General features: G+C 40.9%; 1 protein-coding gene across 1 annotated transcript; it reads left to right on the forward strand.

Moving 5' to 3' along the window:
- The first annotated feature begins 1,449 nt into the window (after positions 1-1,449).
- AGPAT3 (1-acylglycerol-3-phosphate O-acyltransferase 3) lies at positions 1,450-16,964 on the forward strand. Its single transcript, XM_054383760.1, has 8 exons — positions 1,450-1,627; positions 6,128-6,297; positions 6,493-6,654; positions 9,491-9,644; positions 10,097-10,199; positions 13,379-13,454; positions 16,004-16,202; positions 16,855-16,964. Exons 1-8 carry the CDS (start codon positions 1,450-1,452, stop codon positions 16,941-16,943), a joined length of 1,131 nt encoding a protein of 376 aa, XP_054239735.1. The 3' UTR covers positions 16,944-16,964.
- Positions 16,965-20,289: the final 3,325 nt, after the last annotated feature.

Genomic DNA, 20,289 nt, shown 5'->3' on the forward strand with positions numbered 1-20,289 from the left:
ACATATTGTGTGCAGGTGGCAAATGAAACTGGTTTGGTTCCTCACATCTGGCAGGTATTTCATTTTCAGGAATTGGGACCTTCTGCTTCACCTTTGCATGCTTAACTTGTCAAAAGTATTTGTTACCATCTACTGGTTGGTCTGGTCATTTGCAACACTTGTGAAAGCTAAACATAAATACTGTCAGCAAGCTTCCACTGTGGCAGAAAATCGGAGTCATGCTTTTATTTTTTTGGATAGAATATGAAGGCTGTGGTTTGGTAAGCCTCACTGGCTTAGTTGTAGGATTTCTAGTACTCAGCAGGTCAAAAAGGCCTGTGCCAGATAATGCAGGGTTTGGAATAAACTCAATCTAGTGCCTTGGTAAATACACTTTATTGGGCTAACTTTGTACTGGCAGGATTTGTGTTGGATCTGTCTTGTCTGTTTAAGCAACTGTGACTTTCTGCTGGTTGGATGTTGCCCTGATTGCTGCACCTGGTATGAATATGCAGCATGCTCAGAGTTAGCACGATAGCTAATTTGGTGGAATCAAGATTCTGCACCAAAGCCCTTTCCGGATTGAGTTTGTACATAGCCTAAGGTTTTTCTACAATTTTACCTTTTTTTCCCCCCCATACTGGCTGGTATATTTGATCACGGAACTGTGTCTTGGCAAAGCGAGAAGTTATTACATTTGCTCCAGCATGGATTTTGGCTAATACCTAGTTTCCATTTCTATGCCTTAGTGTGGCCACATTCTGTGTGACCAGCCCTGCTCTTTCATCCCAAAATTCATGTCAGGATGAAGAGCCTGCTCCCTAGATGAATTTCTCTGCTCTTCTAGTCAAAGCAAACATGTAATAAAGTCTCTGTAGCCCCTGGCAGCCCTTGATAAGTGATCTATTGGGAGAAGCGTGTGTGGAGCAGTGGCTTAGAGGGCAGGCCAGGAAAGCATCAGTTGGTTTACACGGCTCAAGAGGTTTGGCATGTCATTTATTTGGTGCAGGGGGCTGAGACTCCCGTTGTCATCCGGGAGCAGCAACCCCTGAAGGTACAGCAGTCACAGTGCAGCTTGTTTACCAGCTGGGGCTCGACTGCTTTGCTGTGAGCTCAGGGCTGTGTATTCCAGCATGAAGTCCAATTGCGTGATCTTCATTTGAAGAGAGATGAGAGAGTCATCTTCATCAAACAATAATCTTAGTGGGTTGTAAAGTGTGAGTAATATTTCCTTCCTATTTTTGAAAGTAATTTGTACCATCAGCAGTTTATTGTTTGAAGAACTGAATGGGGCAGGCTTGGAGAGTAGAGTGTTGGGCTGCCATTGCTGAAGTTGCATGGACTGTTTCACTGGTCTTGCTTTGTCTTCCCTCAGGGTTTGTAAATCCAGTCTCCATTTGAGCCTTTTCTTTCTCTTTCAGGACGGTTATTCTGAGTGACGGCCCTTGCACACGCTTCTGAGTGGTTATCATGGGCTTCATTGCCTTTCTGAAGACCCAGTTCATAGTTCACCTCCTCATTGGGTTTGTCTTTGTTGTGAGTGGACTGATCATTAACTTCATTCAACTATGCACACTAGTCCTCTGGCCCATAAACAAGCAGTTTTATCGCCGAGTAAACTGTCGCCTTGCCTATTCGCTCTGGAGCCGTGAGTATGCCTAAAGGGGATGTGAGGGCTGGGGGTGGTGAGGGGCATGGTTTTCATTTCTCTTTTTGTTAACTAAAGAAAAAATACATCTACACATGTATGTACACACAAACATGAGAGAGAAATGAAAAGTTAGACTCTGTCAGCACAGTTCAAAGCAGCCATCTTTTCTGACATATTGGCAAAACATACAGAAAGTCAAGGGACTGATACATATTGTCACTGCTATTCAAATAAGAGGGAAATAAAGCTTCTCTCCACCCCCAACCTTATCCTTACTGATAGGAGTTGCTGGTTCTGTCTTAGTACCACCTTCATCCAACATCAGAGCCTGTGCTAAGTGATAGTGAAGGGGGAATTCAGAGTATGCTCCAGCTCTTGAGCATATGGACAATATTGACCCCTTAATTAGGAGCTCAGGTTGACTGTGTGGTCTGCAGGGAGATGTCAGTCTTACAGTATCTAGTGTAGGTGTCTCTATAGCTGAAGTATGTAACAACTTCAGACTACTCTTACACCCTGCAGTGTCAATCTGTGATGCCAGTTTCTCCTTTGGTGAGCACTCTTTTCTTCTTCTGCCTGTGGGACGGCTTTACAATGAGTGCAGCTGCTTTGCTCTTCTCTTTCAGGCCTTTGCAAAACTTCCTCTCAGTGGATGGCTTTTTTTAATCCTCATAGAGCTTAACAGGGGATTAGATTTCTGAAATGAATGTTTAGGAGACTCCTTAGTCCAAATGTCACCTCCTGTTTCAGCAGTGAATCATCTAATTTGTTTCCATTCTCCATCCCCTCCCAGTGTGCATGGCCACTTACCTTAGTGCTGGGCTCAGCATCCAACTCCCACTTTGAGTAAATGAGTCACCTAAATGAGTACTTAAATTGCAGCTGAGCAGTCCACTGACAGGCACTCACATTTCTTAAATCATCAATGTGAAGTATTACCAACTAAAAGTCTTCCAGATACCTAGTTCAGTTTCTTTTTAGGTTTGTTGTCTTTGTCCTTCCTGAATTTTTTGTCTTACTTGTTGAGAATGTTGTCTAAGAAGCACGGGAGAAAGAAAATCAAGTAGAGAGTGGCAGGTGAACTGTGAGGAGAAGAGGTGTTCTAATGGAAGAACTCATAGAGGGAAGCATCAAAATTGGCTTGTTTAGAGAGGAGTGGGGATATGTGGGGTAGTTTCTTTTATTTGCTTGTAAGAATTTCTTATTGTGCTTTGAATAATCTCAAATCTGAATTCATACTGGAAACTAATGTTGCACTAATAATTTGGCTTTTCTGAGGACACAAGCTGTACCTGTAAGGTTTGTAGGTTCAGATCCTTGATTTCTTACAAGTTAGCATTGTTCACGGAGAAAAAAAAATCACATTTTAAATGCCATTATATCTTGTATACACTGAAAATAACCTAACCTATTGTTCAAAAAAGATTTGGAGAAGCTGAGTAGATAATTGGGTTGTACCTAGGGTAATCCCTTGTGTATAGCCTATTATAAATTAAATTACTGAGAATGAAACTGTGGAAATCAGCATAAATCTTATGTGGGATTGCAGAGTGCTGATGGCCTGTAATGGAAGAGCCGACAGAATGTGCACTTCAGTTGTCATTGATAGCAAATTAAGTGAGTTGTGTATATGCAGCACTTCCAAGTGCTGCCATTCATAATGAAATGTATTTTGTTATGTGGAAGCCTTTTGGCAATGAACCTGTAGGTTGGTGTTCTACTCCAGATGATACATTTTGTTTGCTCACTCCAAGCTGTTTAGTTTCAAGCTGAGGGTGTTCATGTGCGAGCTGTCTGTAACAGAAGCTGCTGTGCCCATCCAGCAGAGGATCGACAGATACACTTGTGATTGTTCATCTGGCTGTGTCCTACTGAAAACCAGGCTCTATTCTTGCTGTATCTCTTCTCAATTACATAAAACACAGCTTCAGAAAGGGAAGGAGATAGACTCTATCCAGCGTCCATGGTAGACATTCAGTGAAAAAACATCTGCAAGGCTCTGGTCTCAGTTTAAACTTTGTAATGTGCACTTCAAGCTCTCCTGTATCAGCTCCTTTCAAGTGTCTCACACCTATGGAGAGCATAGCATGTTTGGTTTAGCCTGGTGGCAAAAATCATCTCTCAAATGTCAGTATTTTAAATGAGAGGTGCACTGCTCCTCCTGTTGGCTTTGCTTCTGAGCATCTTGCAAGACCATAAACCTGCTGGCTGTGGTGTGTGAGAACCTTGACTGCAGGAAAGAGTTTGTTGTAGCAAGGTGTCATTTCTCCTCCACAGGAAGTACTTCAAGCCATGAAAGTGCTACCATCCCTTCATTCAGAGGGATGGGCTTGCTGTGGTGCTGACAGGATCAGTGCCACACAAAATAGCTGTAACCTACATATCCCAAGAAAAAAAGGAAATGAGAACTGTAACCCACATACCCCAAAAAAGGGAAATGAGCCCACTCCTGGTTATAATTACATCATTTATCAGTACACTTGTAAAGGACAATCTGTTTCCTCACATGAATTCTCCATCTCATCAAACCTCCCTCTCTCAGTATGAACTCTGGCAAATCTCTAAGCAAAGCTTCCTCTACTATTTTAGAGTGAATGGTGCACGAATTGCTCTGCAGAAAATAACTCACGCTTGCCTCTGCAGAATTTTTTTTCTGATTTTGAAGAAGCAGCACATCCATTCTATTTCATATTTTTATAAGAAAATGCATCAACTGTAGCAAGTGCAGGAGATGTTCCTCCTTGCTGCATAGACAGCAATGAAAGGCAAAATTGCTCAGAGTACTACTCTCTGTTACTATTTGCTACTCCATTCCTCTGTAGTGGAGAATGCTGCTTCACGTGCTTGGAAGAGCACAGCTCTCCACTGAGGGCATTCTTGCTGTCCTCTTTCTCCTTATACTAAGTCAGGGTAAACCAATCAAGAAAGGTAACTTATCACATCATTCTCAAAGGAAGCAAATCTGGAAAGCACTGATAGAAACCTCTAGTTGGTATAAACAAATATTCTGTCTATCCTCTGCTGTATTTCCAGTTGACCAGGCTTACAGTCTCTTGATCAGCAAGTTGCATAACTTTCTTTATACCCCAAATGGGTAAGTCTTAAAAATGATACAGAGGAATAACTTGGTAGATAAGTGGTCATGTGGACAAGACAAATGAAAAAAAATAGTGCTAGAGAAGCTATGTATCTACAGCAGACCAGGACTGGATTTCAGTGTCATTCACCTAAGTACTGTTTGCCCTTTCTTTGGTATGGTGCAAAATTGGACCCACTCTTATTTAGCTGTATTAATAGGTTACCCTGTTGTGATCCCACTGATTAGAAATCCTTGTGCAGGAAAGTGCTTCTCAGTTTCGCCTACCAATGGAAAGTGGGAATACCACCTGGCAGAATTTGGCATAGAGATCTAAGGGGATGCCTTCCAGTTTTTTTATACTGCAAGTTTGTTGTAGTAATGTGGGAAAAGTTGGGAGTTTTTAACTGCCGTATCTGTGCAACCAGATTTTGATTGCATTCATGTCTCATCGAAATGAGAAAATACCAATGACTACGGTTTGCATGGAAGCAAATCTTCCTACTGGGAGAATGAACTATTCTCATACTTTTATAGTTGTCCCATGACACAAGCAATGCCTTCCATCTGTGTCATTACACTGAAATTAAAGAAATAGGCTAAACATAGCAACTGTGTTCTGTGTGTGCTGAATTTTAGTGGAAGGGTTTTTCTTAAGATTAAAAAAAAGGGAAAAAAAAAGAGGGGAAAAAAAAGTGGAAAAATGAGAAGAGCGGGTGACAAGGGAAATATTCAGGGTGGAGTAAAAAAGATGCTGGGACATTAAGAAGCTGGAGAAAACAGAGGGAAAGGGCTTATTCTTCCTTTTTCAGTAGAAGAAAGACACAATTTACCATTCCTGCCTTTGGGTATTTTGGTAAACAAGCTCAATTCTCTCGTGCTTCTGACTCTGACCATAATGCAGAATAATTATAGTCCTGTGATCTAATATTAAAGTCTACTGCAGAAGATCTATGGTGCTGTATCCCTTTAAAAGCCCTTTATTGGTCTGTTTACCTCCATAAAGTTTGCTTCATGTTGAGTAAAAGCATTAGGCTGCATCTATGCATAATTTGTGTTCCACCTGGGAGAAACTGTACTCATTTAGTGGAGCAATCCGCAGCTCAACTGTGTGTTTTCAGACACAAAGTTTTTAGTCTTTCATCCAGTCGTCATCAGATTTCACATTCATAATATAATGCCCAAATTGTCGTTGTTAAAAACTTGCAAAATTATCCATAATGCATATATCTAGCGCCCTAGATACTGCTTCAGGGTGGTGATGTCACTTGGCATATACCCATTTAATCTCTGCTGGATCGGGTTTGAAAAGTGACAGTGTTGTTGGGAGTGAGAAGAGACTAGGCACCTAATGAGGCTGGAGATGAAATGCTGAATGTGGCACCCCTAACTCCTCTCTCCTTCTTCATCATGTCTGTCAGAGTTGGTAATGCTGCTGGAATGGTGGTCAGGCACGGAGTGCACCTTGTTCTCAGACGAGGCCACAGTGAACACCTTTGGGAAAGAGCACGTCATCATCATCTTGAATCACAACTTTGAGATCGACTTCTTGTGCGGCTGGACTATGACAGAGCGCTTCGGAGTGCTAGGGGTACGTGGGGCCAGGAGCTTTCCCTTCATCTGCAGGGTGACAGGTCTGCTTAAACCCCATGCTTATACAGTTTCTTTGCATTTAAGTTTCTAGATAACTCTGTCAACTTTTCATCCTCTTGAATGTCTTTGTTTGGTCTCATTGTACAAATTGGTAAAGGACATTTTTGGATTGTTGATTTTTGTTTTTCTTAAGAGTTCCAAAGTTCTTGCTAAGAGAGAGCTACTATATGTGCCCCTAATTGGCTGGACATGGTACTTCCTTGAGATTGTTTTCTGCAAAAGGAAATGGGAAGAAGACAGAGATACGGTTATCGAAGGACTAAAACGTTTGGCTGATTATCCTGAATATATGTGGGTAAGTGTTGAGTTCCTCCTCTAGTATCTTCTGCTAGAAATGAAATGGTGGCAAATGTACTAATGTGGCACCGTATATCAGAAAATCTGCTTGCTTCTTTATTCTTGTGTTGTCAAGAAAAACCTGTGCTCTGTTTCAGGAAGTCTTTTGAGATCTGCTGGTAAAATGCTCTGTTTTCCTGTTGTTGAGGGAAATCATCTGGGAAACAGTTCAGAAGCTCGCACACACAATTAGAAGCTGGATGGTGATTTATAAACCAGGCTTGAGTAATACTTGCTAATTTTGTCTGAACTTACTTTTATCTTTAAAAAACCCACATGTCTGACTAGTAAATCCTTAGCAAAACCAGCTATTTAAACTTTAACCTATATTTTCTGAGATATGCTAAGAAGACACATAAACAAAAAAAGAAAAAATCTTTTCTGGAGGAGTGAGTGAAGTGGGGAAGGAGGAGGGTGAGTGCACAGAGGAAGTTTTGAGAGGAAATTCTTCTTAGTAAGTTCTTTGATCTATGAAATTGCAGGTTTCCCAAAAAGTTTCTAAGAGAACATATGGCAGGCTTACATCTGCTTTTGTAGTTATGCTTGTCCTTTTTATTTCCACATTTCAGGGGCGAAACAGCAATGTTCATTACGTTGTTTAGCTTTTTACTGCAGCAACACAGTATTATAATCAACCTGTTAACCTTCTTTTCGCTTTGAATACAAATGTTTTGATAAATTCACTGGTTTGCTTTTGTAGCAGAGCAGGTAATGTATGGTTATTTGGCTTATAAAACATTTTCAAGAGGCTTTTTGTGCATTTTAAGTGGTTTTTCAATATTGCCCAGTACAGCATATTAAAATGAAGAGTGAAATAGTAGCCTTAACTAGTTGACTGTGAATGTGTCATTTGTGATTTTCTGTCATTATAAAGATACAAAACATAAGAATCTGGCGACTGTGTTTAAAACTTGCTGGAGTGTGTGGATATGAATGACATTTAATTTAGCCTCCTGATTAGAACTGAAAAATTAACTATATTTTTAAAATCTACCAATGATAGAAATCTCCAGACTGTACTTGGGTTGTAAATCTATATTTTTAGTGATTCTGAAACTTAGAACCAAGGGCTGGCCTCTAGTGAAAACAACTAGAAAATATAAATTCAAGACAGTAAGCATCGATTATTTAAATTAAGACTTCCTGCTTCATAATTTAAATCATGATTAAAATTGACTTGAGCAAATCAATTTCCTGATTTTTGTGCATTCTAAATGCCACAATTAAGGCTGTCTGCTTAGCCTTCCTTCGTGAAGTCTTTCTCCTACATGCACCTCAGCACAGTCTGTGTTTCACTCATGTACTTGGTCAAGAAGGATCACTGCCCCATTGAGTAGAAGAGGGTGAGCATTTGCTGTAGAGGAAAGAACTTGCATTGCAGACGGGTTGAGATTGTGTTTGTATGCTTCGTACCTTGTGCTGTCCTTGCCATTTGGTCAGGTTTCTGTAATGAACACACCCTTAAGGGACAGATAAAGATTGCAGGGCCAGTTCCTGCTCGTCTTTTACTGTACTTTGGCAGGTGCTAGGCTCTTGTGTTAGGCTTTGCAGTTTTAATGTTCCTTTAACTTACTTTTTGTGGTGACAATAGGGGAAATGGTTTCAAACTGTACCAGGAGAGGTTCAGGCTGGATATTAGGAAATATTTCTTCACAGAGAGGGTTATCAAACACTGGAATGTGTGCCCACCATCCCTGGAGGTGTTTAAGCAGCATGTGGACCTGGCGCTTAGGGACGTGGTTTAGTGTTGACCCTTCAGTGCTAGGTCAAGGGTTGGACTTGGATGATCTTTGAGGTCTCTTCCAACTGGATACATTCTGTGATTCTGTGATACACTAGAGAGAAAAAGTGAGCAACCACAGTACTGACAAATACCAGATGCATAGCAATGCATTTGACAAAGCTTCTTTTGAATTGCAGCATTGCATCATACTGCTGTGAGAGAGTAGGAGCAGCCTGCCCTTCCCCTCTATTGCTTGCCTGGGATGCAGTGGTTTGTGTGTTCAAGTGCCACAATGTTTCCATTGCTGGTGCAATGGGAATGATGTCCACCTTTTGAAGAGGTGAAGGATAAAAAGTAATTAACCCTAGGGCCTTCAAAAGGGCTTTCTTTGTTCTCGGCTTTGCATTGCTTCTACTCTCTCTGTCTCTCTCTCAGCTGGAGCAGAGGCAACACAGAGGCTGGAGAAGGACAGACGGATGTTTTACGCTGCTTGAAGTCAGTATGGGAGGATTTAATTCTTTAACAGTTACTCAGGATACCAGAGCCAGATTAGTGCTTTAGAAGATTAACATGGTGAAGGTTTTAGGCAGAAGCACCATTTTTTATAAACACAAGTGATACAAAGGCAAAAAAAAAAAAACTCAAGAAGAGCTTTCAGACAAAGCAGTCTGTCTTCAGATGAGTAATTCTGGTTGTACGGTACAAATTTTAAATAAGGTAGGAAGTGATGAATGTTTTTTCCTAAAGGAGTTCTGTGCTGATATCTGGCTTGCTTTTTCTGATTTGTAGATCAGTTCATCACCAGCCAGCCAAAGCCTTCAGGGATTTTTTTTTTTTTTAAGTAAATGTTTCAGGTATAACCATTTAGACATTTTGTCACTTTAAATTTGGTACCAGTGTTGTTAAAATTATATATAGTTGTAAATGAGTTGTGAGGTGGTGCTTATGCCTAAATACTTGATGATCAAATGAGGTAACTGGAATGTATGTGCATGCATGGATGGATGTGTGTTTATCTTACACAGATTTTCTTTTGATCTCAAGATATTTTTGTCCTTTTGTCTTGTACTAGTTTCTCCTGTACTGTGAAGGAACTCGTTTTACAGAGACCAAGCATCGAATCAGCATGGAGGTAGCTGAATCCAAGGGCTTGCCTAAACTGAAATACCACCTGTTGCCCAGAACCAAAGGTTTCACCACTGCTGTCCAGTGTCTCAGGGGAACAGGTACTGGCAAGCTACTGTGTATTCTTTGCATTAATTATAATGGATTGCTTAGTCTCTGTAGCACAGCATAGCGTACTTGATTGTTCATTGCATCCATTATAATCAGTGAGTTGGCAGTAATCAGCGTTCAGCAAGTCAACCCTTAATTTGTAAATTGCCACATAAGTCTCAGATACCAGTCTTAAAAATGAATAAACCTTTGGTATGTGTTGTTGTTGCTTAGTTGATTAAGTTGTCTTGTGTTTTAATAACACACATGCTACCTAGATGGGAATGTCAGGTGGCTGATACAGATAAACACACTGTGTAAATACAAAGGAGTGAATGACTGCTACCTGACGTCACTCATGCAAGGCTCACACAAAGCTCTGCTGTTGTTAAATGCAAGGATGCTGGCAGTATGGTTGTTAGAATTGCTGCTGTAACAGCCATGTTTTCTTTCTTTGCAACAGTTTCAGCAGTGTATGATGTAACACTAAATTTCAGAGGAAACAAGAACCCATCTTTATTAGGAATTCTTTATGGAAAGAAATATGAAGCAGATATGTGCGTAAGGTGAGCATATAATGATGAAGGTGAGCCCTAAGATGCATGCTTTGGCGAGTTAGCATGTATTCAGATTTTACAGGGAAATGTCCTTTGCTGTAATCTCCTTTTTCTTGTCCTTCAGGTTTCTCTGCAAGCCACAAAGGCCTCCTCTCTGTTTTACCCCCTGCTTCAGTTTGTTTTCATGTCAGATCCCATGGCATCACCCAGCAAGTCAGAGAGCACTGGACAGACCTTTTAAGCCTGGATGTGACCATGCTGTTGTTCCAGGGCTTCCCTGCTTTTTGCACTTAGAACACTTGTCTACCTTTTTCCCTCCTTTGCTGGGAACAGAAACCCAAGTGTTCTGCCCTCTTCCTGGTCCAACCTCAGTAGTCTCTTGTGGTCAGTTGTGTAAAGCTCCTTACTGGGCCAGTTTCTCACCTTCTCTCACATGGTTTCTTTAGCAGATTAGAAGTTAAATAATGCTGAAATTCAGACATCATATGAATGAGGTGGGACATTCTACACATTCCTCATTTGCTCTTTCAGGCAAGAGAGTGCTGCCAACACCTAACTCCATGCAGCACGTACACACCAGCATGCACACACACATGTTTTTCTTGCTTTTTTCTTATTGCCTTCTGCTTTAAAGGCATCCTTGGTGTCAAAAAAACTACTGAACCTTTCCTGTTAAATTTCTTCTTTTCCCTTTTATGTTTGGACAACAAGCTGCTTGTTCTTTCCACAGTTCTTTTGACAGTTCTCTTCTGTTTCTCTGGAGACTTCACCCAAACTTTAGGAAACATTGCTATGTTCTGATGATGAGGTTGATGTTTGGTTTTTAATAGGGGAGGAAAAAAGCCAACAACAACAACAACAACAAAAACATACAGAAAACCCAACCAAACAAGCACCTCACTACTTCCCCACACACCTTTCCCTTCTGGCTTTGGGTCTGTGTATTGCAGATGCATGGCAATGGCTCTATACCTTGTCCTGTAAATAAAGGCAGACATGTCTTGCTAAAGTGCTCAACAATGAAAGACTTTGTAGGGAATTGCACACGACAATTATCCATTGTGTCAAGGTATAGCTGCAGCAGTTTTGTGGAGGAAATGCTATCCCAGGGGAGGCAGAGTGCTGCAGCCCTGATGGGGAAGGGAAGGACGTGTTCACTTCTGTTCTCAGATACTGCAACTTCCACTCCTTTCTAGCCTGCAGTTGGAAAGAAGACCGCAAAGGTGATGGGGAGAGAGATGGGATCACTCATTTTCAAGGAGTTAAATTTTTACTATTTACACTTGCCAGACATATTCCTGATGAGGAAAATGAACAGACAACTTAACCAGTTACCAAAACATCTGGTCAGGCAGTTGCCACCTGTAATTCCCTACTGATGGCAGATGCATGTAGCGTTTAGCTAGGTCTGGGGTATACCTGCATGGAGGTATATCTGTAACATTATACATTGAAGAGCAGCTGCAATTCAGTACCCTATGGCTTGCTAATGGAGATGGAGGTTGGATTTATTTGTTGGTGAGGTATTGGGATGAAAGAAGAGAAATGGAGTTTTCAGCAATCATTAGCAGAAGTTTGGGTTCACAAAATTCTACTGAGGATGATGCTGCCAGGTAAAATTACTAATTGTACTCTATTCAAGAAACTAATGACTGTGTCCAGATAATTTTGACTTAATGTATCTCTGTGGACTGAATCAACATTCTCAGGCTGCTTTTCTATGCTCAAAGCTTTTTCTTTGTTTTGGAGGGGAAGCTATAAGAATAAGGAAACTACTTTTACAGAAACTATTTTTGATGGAAATTAAGCATGTCCTTAATGTACCAGCCGACTTGGCTTAGCTCAGCTCAGAGCAAGGAAGCATGTAAGCTCTTGTTCTTGGTATGTGTGTATGCAGCTACCTGTGTAAGGGCTTATTTAGCTCTCTGCAGAGGATCCAGCCTTTCTCCAGGCTGGCTCCAGAGAAAATAATCATCTGAATTACCAAATGTTATTGCTGTGAGTACCCTCTAGTGGTGATAGCAATGCAGCGACAACTTTACCAGAGAGCTTTCTGCAAGTGAATTTTTACTGAGCTTTTACTAAGCATTATTTATCTTAATTGAGCAGCTCCTCCTGACAGAGCTAATGAAAGTAAATCTGTAAAATCTCATGTTCAATTCATTTATGGGATCAGAAATTATTAGAAGTGTATTAGAGTCTCTTTCTTCTACTGCTGCAGACTTGAAAGCTTTAGTTGGTACTGCAGAAATACATTCCCTAGTTGAACACTCACAAAACAAATTGCACCTGGGATCACTGTTTCTAGAACCCTCCCAGAGGTCACCCTGCTGTACTTACTGCCCCACTGTGAGAGGGCCCTAATACAGTCCAAATGTTGCCAACATATATTCCAGCTGAGGGTAAGGTGTGTGCCTACCCTCTAGAAACTGAACAGCTTCTGTCTGAATTGATCCAAGACTGAGATGTGTGCTGATGAGAAAGGAGATGATGTGTTTGTGGGCATGTTAGTGGCCTGTCTCAGAAAATAAAAGAGTGCAGGAAAATGGTTGGTTCTTCACCACTAGAATGAGGCTCCTAAGAGGTGCCTGTTCTTGGTGAGCTCAAGTCAGTGCCTGGAGCTGGGCATAATGTTCATATGCACCCAGAACAGCATGCCTCAATTTGTAGGGTTGGAGAAGCAAGCAGAGAGAAGTGTAGTCACTGTAGAAGATGTTCTCCTTGGAGCTGATATGAAGTAAATTTTTTAACCACCCCTTCCATTCCTTCCTAAATGGACTTTTCACTAACAAAATGTAACAAATAATTATCCTGGAGCCTGCCTCTTGCTTGTCTTTTCCCGGCTCTGGGTGCCTCAGTCTGAGCTCATTGGGAATCACCTGGTGGCAGTTTTGGTGAAGGAAGAACAGTGTTTGAATGGGAAATTCTTGGTTTGCTAATGTGATCTGAAGTTCACAGGAGCTTGTACAATTTATTTTGTCTGAGAAATCTGAGGTTTTAGCTGGAGAATTGGGTGTTAAATTTAAGTCCTCGTTCTTCTTTGCATTTAAGACCTCTGCCATCAGTGACAATATTATCTGTAGCTTATACCCTTCATTGAATGAAAGATCTTCCACAGTAGAGGGCTGAAGTCAAATACCTGGATTTTCTGATATTCATTTTTCTTTTTAATCTCTGTACTAAACTAGGCGGTTTCCTCTGGAAGATATCCCTCAAGATGAAAAGGAAGCTGCAAACTGGCTTCACAAGCTTTACCAGGAAAAGGTAAACAGCTTTGCTTTCTTTCCTCTCTTTTGGGACTTTCACAGGGGTAGTGTATTAAGGCACTGAGTAATGCACACTCTTTCTCTGGATAATGAGAAGAGATGGAAGTATTATGTATAATTACACAGCCATCCCTCAAACTGCTGGAAGAAGCAGTACAGAAGAGCCTCTTGGCTGTAGAAGGCTGGCTAGTGAGTAGGTCTCAAATTGCCAGGAAGCACAAAGGGATTCAGAGAGGTGCCTGAATTGTGGAAGACTAATAGCAATCCATGATCTTTTTATATTCTTCATCTCTTGGGTCTCTGTCATACATTTCTAAAAGCTCTGTTTTCCTTGTGGGTGTTTTTATGCACTCAAGAAGAGTGATCACTCTCTGTCAGGGGCAGCCAGTCTTGGCTCTTAGCTGCAATTCTGCTCTGCTTTCATCTTTCTCACACTGTCACTTTTCTCCTGCCACCTGGAAATGCCTCTGCAGCAGTGTGTGGCACAGAGAATCTCTGGGATCTTCTGTAAGGGATTGATGCAGCTGACCTTCAAACAGCCCAAAGCTTTGCTTTGTGTCTTTTTTTTTTTTTTTTTTTTTTTTTACCCTCGATGGTTAATTTCTTGACTGCTGATTTAAGTTCTGTGGGGAGGAGGAGAAAATTTTAATTAATGTTGCCCAGCATTCATAAGTGTTGCTTATCTTTGTGGGAAAACAGAGCTTTCTTCTGCTATGATTGTGCTGCCGCATTTTCAATCTTATGCTTAGTCTGTCGGTAGGCATCCCATTGTTCTGGGTTTCATTTTGTTCATTTTAGCCTAATTCAGAGGAAGTAGTTCTCTTACAAAAAGCATCATCTTAGAATCATAGAAACACTAAGGCTGGAAAAGACCTTTAAGATGAAGTCCAAATGTAACCCAACTACCATGGCTACTAAACTATGTCCCGAAGCACCACATCTACAGCTTCTTGAACACCTCCAGGGATTGCACCTCCCTGGGTAGCCTGTTCCAATGCCTCACCACTCCCTCAGTAAAGAAGTTTTTCCTAACATCCAATCTAAACCTTCCCTGGCACAACTCAAACCCATTTCCTCTCATCCTAATCACTAGTTACTCAGGAGAAGAGACCAGCACCAACCTCACTACAACCTCCTTTTGGGTAGTTGTAGAAAGCAATAAGATCTCCCCTTAGCCTTCTCTTCTCCAGACTAAAGAACCCCAACTCCCTCAGCCTCATGCCCTCCAAACCCCTCACCAGCCTCGTTGCTCTTCTCTGTGACATGCTCCAGGATCTGAATGTCCTTCCTGTATTGTGGCACCCAGAATTCAACACAGTACTCAAGCTATGGCCTCACCAGGGCCAAGTACAGGGACACAATAACTTCCCAATCACATCTCCCCCCTCATTAGCAGGTATATCAAACTAGCTTCTGAAGAGGCTCTTAGATGGAAGAATTCCTTCTGAAATTGCCTGGCTTGGGGAACAGACATTAAGATGTGTGTTACCGGGGTGGTAACTTTGTTAAACAGTAAATGCAGAGTTAAGCAGATGCAGCACTGGCCATGCACTTGGTGCTATTCCTTGGGCAGAATGAGCTGCTTGATTTCCAGATGGAGGATTTGGTATTCTGTGCTGATATTGGCTGTACCTGTGTTCAACTTTGGTGTTGGCAGGGAGGTATTACATGTATGTGTGGGTATTTTGTATACTGGGGATGTGGTTTAGTGTTGACCCTTCAGTGCTGGGTTGAGGCTTGGACTGGATGATCTTTGAGGTCTCTTCCAACCAGTTGTATGCTGATTCCATGGTCTTAGTAAGGTGGTAGCACTGTGCTCTAGGTGGAATTCTTAAACAGCTTTCCCACTCAGAGAGTATGTCCTCAAGAGGTGGTGTTACTGGCAAGAAATGCTTTGTGCTTCTCAGCCCTTGATAAGAAGACTTAAACAGCTTAAGTGGGGAAAAGAAGAAACAGCCAAACTTGAGCCATCCTTGGAAACTTTGGCTTGGAAACCTTACAGAACATTCTTGCAAACCAAAAGAAGACTGTGGATATTGCGCTCCTCTGAGTGATAAGTTTCGTGATTGCATCTCTCTGCAGGTTCATCTCAGGAACTCTGCTCTGCTGAAGTCTTGGGGTTATCACTGGTTAGCTTCTGCTTTGCCTTCCTTCAGCATTTTTCTGCCTGTGCTTTGCTGAATTGTGCTGACCTTTCTAGAATTAAAAACAGGATAAAAAAAGCATTCAGCAAAGGTGCTTCTGGCCTGATGCTGCCCTAAATTCCTAAACAATTAAGAGAAGAGATGAAGGTGTTCAGTAGTGAAGAGGCTGACATTGCTTCAGTTACTAATAGTGGCCAAGATTGCTTTCAGAGGGCCAATATGATAGCTTCACTGATCAGCTGAAGTGCCCAAATAAACGACAGCAGATGGAAGGGGATGCAGTGAACTCGATTGTTATCTCACCACAGGTACTACCCTTGGTGTTGTCCTGGACTTAACTAGTGTTGGGTTGCTTAGTGCAAGCATTATGAACGTGTTTGCTTCTATCTTCTCTCTCTCCCAGGACGCTTTGCAAGAGATGTATAATAAAGAAGGCATATTTCCTGGCCAGCAGTTTAAACCTCCTAGGAGACCATGGACTCTCCTAAACTTTCTTTTTTGGGCTACAGTTCTCCTTTCTCCTCTCTTCACATTTGGCTTTGGAGTTTTTGCAAGTGGATCACCTCTCCTTATCCTTGCATTCCTGGGACTTGTTGGAGCAGGTAATAAAAGCAGAGAAGATACTAATCCCAAAGTGACAATAACAAAATCCACTACCTCAAATATGTTCTGTGTATTAATTAATATGAATGGGGCCTACAGAAGAGTACTTAGAGTTCACTCAGATCCAGGCAGGCTTGCCTTCATATTTTAGGCAATATCTAAAGCAATCAGTAGCAAGTATTATGGTACCTGAAGGAGAAAATACTTGTACTGCACAGCCTGTCTGTGAATTAAAAAAACCCAACCAACCAAAAACCAATAAACAAACCCCAAATGAAACAAAACCCAAAGCAAACAAAACACCAACTGAAAATCAAAGAAAGCTCCCAACCCTTCACGCTCAAACAAAAAAACCCCAACAACCAGAAAAGAACAGCAGGACGGGAAGGGATATACTTCAGTGTTCATACTACCTGTCTGGTTATTCAACACAGAAACATTAATTATATTTTTGAATCTGGATTGTCCTCCTCTTTCAGTGGCAACTGATCTGTAATCCATGTGCATACAGAACACTGTTGGTCTGTACTCACTACTGTCTTGAGGCCCTTGGGTTAACTCATGTTGGTTCTACTTGCGTGTTTGCATTTAACTTCCTAAATCCTCAAACTGTTTTTAATATGCCTCCCATTTCTCTGTTGTGTTTTAAAGCTTCCTTTGGAGTTCGTAGACTGATAGGAGTAACTGAAATAGAAAAAGGCTCCAGCTATGGCAATCAAGAATTCAAGAAAAAGGAATAACTGACAGCTGCCCCTTCAGCACATACAACAAGACTATGGTATCCGATTAACTTCAGTTACAAACCAACAACAAACACTTAGAAACTATCTTTTTCTTAATAACTGTTGACTAATAATAATGAATAAAACTTGAGCCAAGAATGAAGAAGTTGGGAGGCATCAACTGAAGAGAACGCATCAATTTTTCTCCCTGTTCAAGGATTACGGTTGTCAAACTATGGGAGAAAATCTGGGGTGGGGTGGAAGAAGCAGCTAATTTTTTCTTGCTTTGGTGTGGGACTCAGGGGGTTGGAGGGAGAAGGAGGGCATTGGCTTATAGCCACATGCATCTTCAGATGACTCTGTATGCTGGTTTCTGTCAAGAGCACTACACTCACTTTTACTACAGGAGCCATTGAATGTTTCCTCTTGCTAAAGCCAACATAATGTTTGTTGATTTCCAACTTTTTTTATTAATGAGCCAGAAAAAAAAGAATTCTTAAATTGACAGATGTTCATTGGGTTAGAGTCATTTTGGAAAGGCTGTGTTGTCATGGCTACAGGTGAAATCCTACTTGTACGTTACACTGATCCTTTTTGTTTTCAGGCAAGGTCATAAAAGTTCTGTAATGCAAGAGAATGGAGGAGAGAGGAATTTGGAAGCAGTGTGTTAATGATCAGCACATCCCATAGAACAGATCTCCTAGTATTAAAACAGTATAAAATTGTCATCATATCTGCTGCTAACCGCTCAAGTCTGTTTAATTTCAAAACATTATTTCAGTCTTGAGTGTTTACCCTGTTTCACATCATACAGGTATGATAATTTTGAATCTGTTTGGGCTTGTTTTGTTTTCTGAATTGTTGGTGTCCTTGGGATTCAGAGTTATGCAAAGAAGGAAATCTATTCAATTTGGCCAAACGTTTTCTCCTTTTATTTCTGTTTGCATCTCTCATCACCAAAGTCCAGTTCAGCCAGCCTCTCTCAGTAGCAGCAGAAATCAGCACAACGGTTTTCAAAATGTCTTCTTCAACAAAAACTTGAAAAGGGGAGAGGTCTGTAGCAATCAGATTTCAAATACTGGCATCTCTTGAGCTTTTAATGAGAGTTTTAAAGACAGTGGGCCAGGATCTCATCCTGTGTGCTGTAATGATAGGGTGTGCTGCACTTTCTACTTGGTCATGCTTTAGATGTTACTGTGAAGTATATTTCAAGGTGAGCTGTGCTGTTGAGCATTAGAAAGACTATGGGGCCTCTTCAGGGACTTTCAGTATCTTGAGTTTTGCTTGTTCACCTTTGGGGTTTTTTTTCATTGAAAATTAGAGATCAGAATCATGACTATACATGTCTCTTTTTTTGGTTGGTTGGGGGGGGTTTGGTGGTTTGGGGTTTTTGTTCTTTTTTTCTTTTATACAAACGCACATTTGAAGATTTTTATGGATTGATGGAGGAATGTTTGCAGACAGACAAACTACCTGTATGTCCAAGTCTGAAGGCCAGAATCTGCATTTGGTTACTCTCAGAAGTTGGTGACATGGGTTGCAGAACTACAGCTGAGGGCAGGAGCTTGACCCTTGGGACCTGTATTTTTAACCCAACTGCAACTAGAATATTTGTCTCACTTTTTGTAAGGAGCAGATCTCATCAAAGCACTGGTCGTTTTTTTCATCTTTGCTCTAGTAACAAAGATAAGAGAGTAATGATTTACCACCTTTCCATATTTACTCTAACTGTTGGAATGTAACCTCTCCTCCCACAGATTTTCCTGTTTTCAAACACTGGAAGAGCAATTTTGTAACTTAGAAAAAGATTTTACTCGGGGTCATTAATCACTGTTCTGTCATGCACTTGATTTTTATTTGTGGTCTTTTCAACAAGAGGTTTTGAAGGATGACCTATGTTGTCTTGTCTCCTGTTAGACTCATCCTCACTGAATCATTGTACCCATAGCCCCAGCACTAGTATGTCATCTTCATCCCCTCAATAAATCTTCCCTAAGATAGAGGATGCAAACCTGTTGTTTATCTTAGTGGAATTTGGAATATACTTTGGGAACTGAGGAGAGCAGAGCCTAGCCATGACTGGTTTCCTTGTGAATGTTTTTGTACTTTAAATCTGGTTAGACTTCCAAATGCTCTGACTTCTCCTTGTTTGTTTTTTTGTTGTATTGTTTTTTGTTTTTTAACCAGAGGACTAAAGGCAGTGAGATTTTTTTTTTTTTTTCTTCAGTAATTCAGTAATGGGTATAATTCTTGCTTCTTAGAAAGGTGTTACAAATGCTGTATACTTGCTTCCTGAAGATGATATTGAGTATATATAAACTGTCCTGGCTTAGCAGAGTGAGGCTTGCAAAGCAGGCCAACGGTTGACTGTTTCATACTTACGTTTGAGCAGTATATTAATGGGCATGACAAAAATTTAACAAAATAAATCCCTTCTTAATGCTATGAAGAAGGGAGATGCTTAAGGGAGAAGGGAGTGAATAGCCTTTCTCTTTATGGGATTCTTTTCTCCTCTTAGTGCATGTAATTCCCTATTCAGAATCATGGGATTAGTGCATGTACGTCAAGGGGAGAATAATCAACATTTCATATTTTCTTACCAGAACTTACTAGTCATTATTTCTTTTTTGAAACTATAGTAAATGCATCATCAGTTACTTAAATTTTGCTCTTCTAAGCATATCACTAATGATTTGGAAAACTGAATTACACAGCAATGCACAAACCAGTCCAAAACCCAACACAAATCTTAATTTTGAATTTTGTCTCCTTAAATAGAGGGTTTTATACACAGCCGTGCACACACACCCACACAGAGTGTATATAAATTAAAATGACTGGAAATAGCTGAAGTTAATGTCACTAATGAAGATTAGCAAGTGGCTTGGATTGGAAAAGTGAGCATAGATTTTATATCTTATTTTCTTCTGGTTTAATAGAACATAGCTTGTATATTTGACTACCAAGCCCTTTAAGAGCAATAATAAACAAAAATCTATCATGTTTTTTGTCTTTTGCTTTTCAACCACGCTAGGTTTAATAAACTTGAAGCTGTAGGAGAGTTTTTCTTTCTCCACCTGTCAAAACTTTCATCTATTCCTTGGCTGTTCAGACTAAATACAATGTTCTCTGGTACTGACTTGCCATGGAGTTCAGCACTGACATGAAGATGAATGGTTCTCAGACTAACGTGGACAGATGCTATGCTCTCAGCCTTGGCAGCAGTTGTCACGGTCATGAAGAACAATGATGTTGCTCTCAAAGTGGGATTTGCAGTTCCAAGGTAGCATCCCCTTGACCTAACACCTAAGAACCTGGTGGGAGAGCTCGGAGGCTGCTGGTGTTGTAGCCTCTCTTGGTTAGG

The sequence above is a fragment of the Indicator indicator genome, chromosome 1 (genome assembly GCF_027791375.1).
Source record: "Indicator indicator isolate 239-I01 chromosome 1, UM_Iind_1.1, whole genome shotgun sequence".
Lineage (NCBI taxonomy): Eukaryota > Metazoa > Chordata > Aves > Piciformes > Indicatoridae > Indicator > Indicator indicator.